The following is a 10,407-nucleotide window of genomic DNA, read 5'->3' as shown; positions in this document are numbered from 1 at the left end:
CAAACAATCAATGATTATTGTTTTGTAGTTGTCCTAATCAATCGCAAGTATTTTCTGAGGTCATATTATTTTAAATAGCACTGTCAGGTGTTCTGTAACTCCTTTATTTGAATTTACAATCTATGAATGAGCCAACATAAATATATCAAAACATTTAGCAACTAAAACAAATGAATAGTAATAATTGTAATAATCGCAATAGTTCAGCTATAAATAAAATTCTGTTTCTTAGCAGTTAAAGTGAACATGATTATTAGAAAAGGTAAAAGACACAAGAGGAAGCAAAGTTTTCCCTTGCCCCAAACTACAAGAGAAATTTCACAAGTGTTATTTTTACAGAAGATAAAGAACTCTCAACAACATTCCCATAGCAGATGCTGTACACTTAAAACTAACACAAAGTAATATTGAATGTAAATTTTAATTGAAAAATAAAATTAGAAAAACAAAACAAAAAATGTAGTCAATGTGCAATAGCAGAAATTTATGTGGCAGTGAGAGTATGCTCAAAGCAGCATGTTTTTCAAACAATATTCCTAAACACCTTTTCTCTGTTGAGATTTGATAAAAGGAAGGTAGGAGAAAATTCCAAGCAAGGGGCTTTGATGAGCACCTACTAAGTGATCTTCTGCGTTTCTAGTTGAGGAAACAGCCATCTGCTCTAAATCCCACTGAACACATCGATTGGCTGAGTTCCTTTTGTTAACACCCTGGCGCCTTACTGGGACTCTGGAAGGGCCCTCTCACCAGCTTGAATCGGTGGGCTCAAGGACCCCTGGTGTTATTGGCTGTTCTCACTCCTTCCTGAACTCAATAGAATAGGCATCAAGTATGTCCACAAGCACGTTGAACCGGTAACCCGTGGTTCTCATGAGTGTGAGTAGTAAACCAGGGTCCTATGCAGAGCTGCTACACTGTCAGCCAAACCTGTGACATTTTAGTCCACCTTTCAGGCTAACACAGAACCCCAGGGAGTGGCTGGAGGAGACTCCCTGTGGAGACCTCTTATATGTAACTATTCTACACCCTTGGAGAACTACTTTCCCCTTGTCCTCGCTGGACAAGCCATTACAACTGGTGACGGACAAGCGAGGCCTGGCAAAGTGGAATCAGGAACGCTCAGTCACTGGACCTGGGCGTGGCGAGTCGGTGAGGGGCGGGGCCTGGCGGCGTGAGCGTGGCGGGGGTGGGGACGCAGACACAGGCCCGCGCCGTAAACAGACAACATGGCGGTGGCGGCGGCACCTGGGGCAATGGGCGCTTTGCTGGCCAGCCGCGTCCGCGTGGCGGCGGCTTGCTGTGCGCCGCTTGGCCCTAGGTGGAGACCGCCCGGCTCCTTTACCGGCCCGGGGGTCGGCTGGGCGATCTCGGTCCGGGGCTGGACGCCCGCGGCCGGGGGGGCGACCCTGCGGCGGGGCTACAGCTCTGAGTTGAAGACGGAGGACGAGCTGAGGGTGAGGTACCTGGAGGAGGAGAACCGAGGTGAGTGGCGCAACCCTGGAGGCCTCGAGTCCTAGGAAGGTGTCGCTAGGTCGAGTGTTGAGGCTGACGTCATCGGCCGCTGAGCGCTCGGGGTCGAGGTCCCTCTCTGGCGCTACCCTTACACAGATTGCGCTAGTTTAGCGCTTCCAATGCCTAAAGATCCATTGAATATTATGGTGCAGTTTACCTGTAAAAGTGGCCCCACTCAGCGCGGAAGACCGAAATGCAGTTAACGCCCTCATCTCTAGACGAGCTAACGTCAACAAGCCCGGTATGTGATATTTGCTTCCAGGTTTTGTTCTTGCTCTGTAATTCTTGCTTTCTGTGAACTCAGATGTTAGTGGGGAGTTTTAGAATCTCCAGTGAGAATGCCTTTTATTCTGAAGAATTTTAAATTTAAAGCTGTTTCAGCTGGAACAGTTTTTCCCCTTGTCTATTTTAGAAAGTTAGTTTGGGGGTACTGTTTCACTTCATTTAAACAATTTTGAGCACTTTTTCGTCTTCCGGTTACCGTCCTAGGTGCTCAGCTCTTGAGACAAAATTGTGCATGATAGTGATCTTGCCCTTGCGGTGGGAGAAGACCGATACAGTAGCAATGCAATACAGTGGGAGGGAGGTCTGTGAAAGAAGGTATCTGTCATTCTAAGTGATTACAGTTGAACCTATATTCCTTTTAATTGCCAGGTGGGGGAAACCTAAAGGGATCACATGAAAAGTGTAATAGCAGTTTGCCAGAGGACTAGTCGTTTAATTTTGACGTACAGTTAATTGAGCATCTATAGTCTCTTAGGCAGAAGTGCAAAACGAGTTAAGTCATGGTTGCTGTCTTTAAGCAGCTCCTAGAATAGTGAGGAAGATACTGGTGATTGTAATGCTGTGTTAACTTTAAAGGTTTGGTGAGAACACAGGGCAGTCATACCATACCCCCAAGGTCCATATGATTAGTCATTTGGAGGAGATTGGAAGACTTGAGAGGTTAGGGTTTTGCCAGTGAAACAGATTCCGTGGCATTCCTTACTGGGCAGTGGAATTGGATATTAGTGAAGGCTTTTGAAGCAGCTCTTCTGTGCCTCAACTTTCTTGTGTATAAAATAGGAAAAATAATACCAACTTTGTATGGCTGCTGTGAGGATTAGATGGTAATGTAGATTGCCCACCAAATATCTGACTAATAGTGGGTGCTGTGTAGTATGATGGGTTATTTCGTTTGTTATTTATTTCAGACAGAGACAAGGATGGAATATGAACATGTGTGGTGTTTTGGGGAAATATCAGAAGGAAAGTGTGGCATGATAAGCAGAATACTGAGAAATTCAGCTGGAAAGTAGATTGGCACTGGAATGATTAGAGCTGTGAGTGCCACCGACTTTTGGGTAAGCTTAGTCCCACTGGAATTTCAGTTACATTAGGTGTAGCAACAGTAGATGAGATACAAAGGATTGCAGGTACAGTTAGTAATATGCACCATGTTCTATATTTTCTATCTTTATGATTTAATGAATTCCAATTGAAAGTAAGTTTTCATAAAATATCTGGAAATTCCCTAAGTTAGGACCTAAAAGGATCAAAGAGAAGAAATTAGAACATACAATTTAATTAATTCAGATGTTTCTAGTTCCCTGAAATTACCTGTAAAAATCAGGTATTAGAACATCATGGTTTCTTAAGAAAATGGACCCAGCCTCCTCTAGGAATTGGCAAGAATTGACAGCTCAGGCTTAGCTGAGTACACTTTGTTTTACTATCAAACCAGTAATAGGCAGTGCAAATTAAAACATGAGGACAAAGATATTGCAGTTGAAGGACTCTCGCTGGTGCTTCTGCTTCTCATAGAGGTTAGTCCAAAATGTGGTTCTCTTAGGCAGTCTGCAAGGAGTATTAGAATTCTGAAACTGCTCCCTGTCCTTGTAGGTGGAGCCCTCATCTGTTATCTGGGCCCCCTATTTGTAATTTGTTGTGGAGGCACAAGGTTATATGCCAGGTTTCTTTAGTGGTTATTTTTTGCATTGTTGTCCAGCCTTACTTAATTCTGGTCAGCAGTCCTGGTCATGGTTTACAAAGGTCTCTCTTGCTCTTGGGCAACAGCCTTCTTTATAACTTAACTGGTCATTCTTCCCAGTTAATTCTTCATACCTAGTGGGGGATTTACCTTTTTTCAAGGCCAAGAATCACTTCTCTGCCCAGTTAAAAACCTCTGGCTTCCAATTGCCTGCAGGTCCTCACAGCTGGCAGGCCTTTAGCTGCACCTAAGCTTTGCTATTTTGCTGTTTTGCATGCAGGTGGAATGACCTGTTCTTCCCCTTACCAACTTTCTCCCAGTCTGGCAAACTTCTGCTTATCATTGTGACCCATTTAAAAGATCATCTTTGTGAACCATAGTGGACCAACTGCTGGCAGAAATAGAGCAAACAAGTACATGCATAATGCAAGTCATTCTTGATACCTGCTCCTTGTTCACATCTATATTTTCAAGTCTTCCTGAGTGTCTTTGAAATGTTTCCACTTTACTCTGTGTTCTTCTTTACATACCACTCTTGTCCAAGCCAGCATCATCACAGGTAGACTATTACAGAAGTCTAGTAGCTGGTCTTCCTACACCTACTTGGTTTTCTTTTTTTAGCAGGTTGATTCTTTTCCTATGTTTTTCTCATGTTTTTAAATTATACTTTCATATATTTTATGGCATGTGAATTGTATTTCAATCTTATTGAGATGTAATTCACATGCCATGAAATTCAAAATGTACAATTGTTTTTAATGTATCACAGAGTTGCACAACCTTCACCAAAATCCATTTTAGAACATTTTTATCAATGCAAAGAGAAATCCCATTCTCTGTAGCAGTGACTTGACTTCCCATTGTCATAGCCCTGCTGCCCGAGAATTAGACCCACTTATCTACTTTCTGCCTGTATAGTTCTGTCTACTCTGCTCATTTTATATAAAGAATCATATTATATGTAGTCTTTTGTGGCTTCTTTCACTTAGCATTATGTTTTCAGGGTTGATTCATTTTGTATGTATAGTACTTCATTACTTTCTATGGCTGAATAATATTTCATTGTATGGATATATCACATTCTGTCTTTTATCATTGATGTAAATTTCAGTCATCACTTTTTGGATATTGTGGACAATGCTGCTTAGGATATTCATGTATATGTTTTTGTGAGCATACGTTTTTCATTAGGAGTGGAAATGCTGGATCGTATGGTAATTCTGTAATTAACATTTTGAGGAACTACAAAACTTTTCTGAAGTGACTACAACAATTTACATTCCCACCAATGAGGTGTGAGGGCTTAAATTTCTTCAAATCCTGACCAATACTTGTTTTTGTTTGTGTTTGCAGATGTCCTGGTGCTTGTCAAGGGATATTGTGGCTTGTGGCTTTGATTTGGATTTGCCTAAAGGTTAATGATTTTGAGTATCTTTTCATGTGCTTATGTGTATGTCTTTTGGCCATGTGTATATCTTTTTTAGAGAAATGTTTTCTCAAATCCTTTGCCCATTTTAATTGCATTCTTTTGATTGTTGAATTATAAGATCCTTTACATATTCTGGATGCAAGTTCCTTATCAGATACTTGATTTGCAAATATCTTCTCCTATTTTGTGGGTTATGTTTTTACTTTATTAATGGTTTATTTTGAAGAACCTTGGTTTTTTGATGTACTTCAATTTATGTATTTGTTTCTTTTATTGCTGTGCGTTTGGATCATATCTAAAAACTCACTTAACCTAAGGTTACAATGATTTATACCTGTTTCCTTCTAGAGTTGTGTGGTTTTAGCTATTATATTTGTTTCTATGATCCGTTCTGAGTTAGTTTTTGTATATAGTGTGAGGTAGTTGGTTAACTTCATTCTTTGGCTTGTGGATATCCAGTATCCCAGCACTATTTGTTGAAAAGACTTGTTTATTTCATCACAGAATTGGTTTGGCACCCTTATAGAAAATTAATTGACCATAAATTGCTTCTTGGCCTTTTGGCTAAGATCAAGTGAAATTTAATTGTCCATAAATAGGAGTTTATTTCTGGACTTTTAGTAGTCTTATTTATCTACATGTCTGTCTTTATGCCAGTACCATATGGTTTGATTACTGTGCCTTTGTAGTAAAATTTGATTTGGATAGTGTAAGTCCTCTGACTTTTGTTGTTTTCTAACTGTTTTGTCTATTCTAGACTCTTGTATAACCACGTGAGTTATAGGATCAGCTTGTGAAATTCTGCAAGAAAGGCATCTGGGGTTTCAATAAGGATTGCATTTAATAGGTACATCAATTTGGGCATTATTGCCATCTTAACAATGTAAGTTTTCCTTGTCATGAACATGGAATACATTTTTTGTTTAGTGATGTTTTGTAGTTTTCAGGGTGCAAAGCTTGCACTTCATGTGTTAAATTTACTCTTACTTTCTTTGGATGCTATTGTAAATGGAATTGTTTTCTTAGTTTCATTTTCAGTTTGTTGATTCCTATTGTAATACAATTATTTTTGTACGTTTATCTTGTGCTCTGCAACTTTGCTGAACTTGCTGATTTGTTCTCATTGGTTTTTAGTGGATATTCTTAATATTTACTATGTACAAATCATGTCATCTGTAGGTAGAGGTAATTTTATTTCGTTTCCAATCTGGCTTTCTTCTATTTCTTTCTCTTGTCTCATTTACCTGGCAGGAGCCTCCATTATATTTTTGAATAGGAAGTATCAAGACCAAACATTGTTGTCTTGCTCCCATTTTGCCATCTTGGGAGGAAGGCATCCAGTCTTTCATCATTGAGTATGATGTTACCTCTGGGTTTTTTGGAGGTACCCTTTATCAGATTGAAGATGCTTCCATCTAGTCATAGTCTACATGTTTTATCATTTTGAGTAAATCCCACTTGGTTATGGTATATAATTCCTTTTATACATTTCTGGGTTTGATTTGCTAATATTTTGTTGAGGATTTTTGTATCTACGTTCACGAGACATAGTGGTCTTAGTTTTCCATTCTTAGGATGTCTTTGTCTGGTTTTGTTATGAGGGTAATACTGGCTTCATAGAATGAGCTAGAAGTGCTCCTTCTGCTTCTAAATTCTGGAAGAGGTTATAGAGAAATTATTTCACTTTATTTTTGAATGTTTTGGTAGAATTCACCTGTAAAATCATCTACATCTCTATTTTCTTTTATCTTTTTTTTATTATTGTTCAAGTACAGTTGTCTCCATTTCCCCCCCACCAATCTCCCCCGCCCCATCAATCCCTATCTCCCACCCTCGATCCTATCCCCCTTTTGGTTTGTCCCTGTGTCCTTTATGCATACTCTTTGATGACCCTTCCCAATTTCCCCTCCCCTGTTATCTCCTCCACCCTCCCCTCTGGTTACTGTTAGTTTGTTCTTTATTTCCATGTTTGGTTAATTTTGCTTGCTTGTTTGTTTTTGTTGATTAGGTTCCAATTATAGGTGAGGTCATATGGCATTTGTCTTTCACCACCTGGCTTATTTCACTTTGCATAATTCTCTCCATCCATCAATGCTATCTCAAAGGGTAGGAGCTCCTTCTCTCTGCTGAATTGTGTAAATGTACCATAGTGTTTTGATCCACTCATTTACTGATTGGCACTTAGGTTGCTTCCAGCACTTGGCTATTGTAAATTGTGCTGCTACGAACATTGAGGTGCATAGGGTCTCTCGAATTGGTGTTCCAGGGTTCTTAGGATATAATTCCAGCTGTGGAACTGCCAGGTCAGAAGGCAGTTCCATTTTTAGTTTTTTGAGAAAATTCCATACTATTTTCCATAGTGGCTGCACCAGTTTGAAATCCCACCGACAGTGTACTGGAGTTCCCTTTTCTCCACCACCTGACCAGCATTCATTGTTAATTTGTTTATGATGGCCATTCTGACCCGTGTGAACTGGTGTCTGTGGTTTTAATTTGCATCTCTCTGATGGCTAGTGATGCTGAGCATCCTTTTATATATCTCTGTATGTCCTCCTTGGAGAAGCGTCTATTGAGGTCCTTTGCTCATTTTTTTTTTTCTCATATAAAGATTTGTTAATCCCAGCATTGATTTACTTATTTTAAACATATTTTATTGGTTATGCTATTACAGTTGCCCATTTTTTTCTCCCCTTTAGTCCCCTCCACCCTGCGCACCCCCTCCTACTGGCATTCCCTCACCTTAGTTCCTGTCCATGGGCCGTAAATAGAGTTCTTTGGCTTCTCCATTTCTCATACTATTCTTAAGCTCCCCCTGTATATTTTGTACCCACCGTTTATGCTTCTTATTCCCTGTACCTGTACCCATGATCCCCCCACCTCCTCTCTGTTGATAACCTTCCATGTGATCTCCATTTCTGTGAATCTGTTCCTGTTCTAATTGTTTGCTTAGGGTTTTTTGTGTGTGTTTTAGGTTCAGTTGTTGATAGTTGTGAGTTTGTTGTCATTTTACTCTTCATATTTTTGCTCTTCTTCTTTTTCTTAGATAAGTCCCTTTAACATTTCATATAATAAGGGCCTGATGATGATGAACTCCTTTAACTTGACCTTACCTGGGAAGCACTTTATCTGCCCTTCCATTCTAAATGAGAGCTTTACTGGATAGAGTCATCTTGGATGTAGGTCCTTGTATTTCATGACTTGGAATACTTCTTTCCAGCCCCTTCTTGCCTCCAAGGTTTCTTTTGAGAAATCAGCTGATAGTCTTATGGGAACTCCTTCCTAGATAATTGTCTTCTTTTCTCTTGCTGCTTTTAAGATTCTCTCATTGTCTTTAATCTTGGGTCTTGGGTAATGGTGACGTGCCTTGGTGTGTGCTTCCTTGGATCCAACTTCTTTGCGACTCTCTGAGCTTCCTGAACTTCCTGAAGTCTATTTCCTTTGCCAGATTAAGGAAGTTCTCCTTTGTTATGTTTTCAAATAAGTTTTCAATTTCTTGCTCATGGTCTTCTTCTGTCACTGCTATGATTCAGATGTTGTAATGTTTAAAGTTGTCCTGGAGGTTCCTAAGCCTCCCCTCATTTTTTTGAAATCTTGTTGCCTCTTTCTGTTCTTGTTGAATGCTTATTTCTTCATTTTGCTCCATACCGTTCATCTGAGTCTCGGTTTCCTTCCTGTCACTGTTGGTTGCCTGTGCATTTTCCTTTATTTCACTTTGCATAGCCTTCACTTTTTCCTCTATTTTGTGGCCATACTCACCCGTTTGTGTGAGCATCCTGATAACCAGTGTTTTGAACCCTGCATCTGATAGGTTAGCTTAATTCCATTTTTGGAGCTTTCACCTGTTTTTTCTTTGGCCATATTTATTTTGTCTCTGCATGCCTGTTACCTAGCAAGGGGCAGAGCCTTAGGTATTTGCCTGGGTGGGGCAACCCATGTGGCAGTGTTGTGGTGCTGTATGTGGGGGAGGGGTCAGAGAGGGAACAATACCGCTTGCTCTGCACTGGTTGCTGGAACCCTGGGTTGCGGGGTCTGTCTCAGGTCTGTCTGGCTCCCCACTTGTTCCTCCTGGTTTATGCACATTCAAATGGGGGACCACCCGGTCTGCCAGCTGCCACCTTGCCTGCCCTAGTACTCCAGCCGCTGCCTTGCCGTAAGTCCTCTCCCCCTGGCTGCCCATCTCTACCCCTCCTACCAGTCTGGGTGAATGGTTCTTCTTTAACTCCTTGGTTGTTGGACTTTCATACAGTTTGGCTTTCTGGCAGTCTGGTTATTTTTTGTTTTTAAATTTGTTGCTGCCCTTCTTTTGCTTTTGTGAGGAGGCAAAGTGTATCTACCTATGCCCCCATCTTGGCTGGAAGTTCTTTGCCCATTTTTTAATTGGATTGTTTGTCTTCCTGGAGTGGAGTTGTGTGAGTTCTTTATGCATTTTAGAGTCAAACCTTTGTCCGAGGTTTCATGTGCAAATGTATTTTCCCATGTGGTTGATTCCAGTTTGCCAATGTTTTCTTTAGCCATGCAGAAGCTTTTTATTTTGATGAAGTCCCGTTTGTTTCTTCCCTTTATGTCCCTTGCTCTAGGGGACATATCAGTGAAAATATTGCTTCATGGAATATCTGAGATTTTGCCACCTATGTTCTCCTTTAGGACTGTCGTATGGTGTTGCGACTTATATTTCAGTCTTTTATCCACCTTGAGTTTATTTTTGTGTAGAGTGTAAGTTGGTGGTCGAGTTTCATTTTTTTTGTCTGTAGTTGTCCACATCTCCCAACACCATTTGTTGAAGAGGCTATATTTACTCCATTTTATGCTTCTGTCCCCTTTGTTGAATATTAATTGATCATAGAGACTTGGGTTTATTTCTGGGCCCTCTATTCTGTTCCATTGATCTGTGTGTCTGTTCTTAGGCCAGTACCAGGCTGTTTTGATTACTGTGACCCTATAATATAGTTTGATGTCAGGTATTGTGATCCCTCCTGCTTTGTTCTTCTTACATCCGATATGTTCTGTCTTGGAAGCTTATTATTTGTTGATTCAGTTTTTTTAATTGATACAGGCCTATTCAATTTATGTATATTTTGTGTGAGTTCTGGTAGATTGTGTCTTTGAAAGAAACCTCCCATTTTATTTAAATTATCAAATTTGTGGGCATAGAGTTGTTTAAAACCCCTTTGTCATGTATAGGATATCAGTGGAATTCAGTAATGATGACCTGTCCTTCATTTCTGATGTTAGTCATTTGTATTTTCTTTTTTTTTCCAAGGTTAACTAAGCTAAAGGCTTATCAATTTACTGATCCTTTTAAAGAACCAGGTTTTGATGTGTCGATTATTTCCTACCTATTTTCTATTTTCAGTTTCATTGCTTCCTGCTGATTTTTTCCCCAATTATTTTAGATTTGAATTGCTTTTATTCTAAGTTTTTAAAGTGGAAGCTTAGATTTTCATTTGCAATGGTTCTCAATATGTGCATTCAGTGCTGTAAAATTTCCTCTAAGCAC

At 40.0% G+C, this 10,407-nt stretch overlaps 1 protein-coding gene across 4 annotated transcripts in view; it reads left to right on the top strand.

Annotated features, from left to right (window-relative positions):
* The first annotated feature begins 1,195 nt into the window (after positions 1-1,195).
* The window catches only part of AUH (AU RNA binding methylglutaconyl-CoA hydratase), a 155,122-nt gene continuing 145,910 nt past the window's right edge, over positions 1,196-10,407 (top strand). For all 4 annotated transcript variants that reach the window (XM_053925598.1, XM_053925589.1, XM_024563356.3 and 1 more), the window contains exon 1: positions 1,196-1,482. In XM_053925598.1, the coding sequence (XP_053781573.1) occupies positions 1,227-1,482 (256 nt within the window). In that variant the 5' untranslated portion in view covers positions 1,196-1,226. The remainder of the gene's footprint in view (positions 1,483-10,407) is intronic.

This window comes from Desmodus rotundus, chromosome 1, assembly GCF_022682495.2.
Source record: "Desmodus rotundus isolate HL8 chromosome 1, HLdesRot8A.1, whole genome shotgun sequence".
Lineage (NCBI taxonomy): Eukaryota > Metazoa > Chordata > Mammalia > Chiroptera > Phyllostomidae > Desmodus > Desmodus rotundus.
Note: the sequence above shows the minus strand (reverse complement) of the source record. Positions and strands in the feature narration are given on the sequence as shown.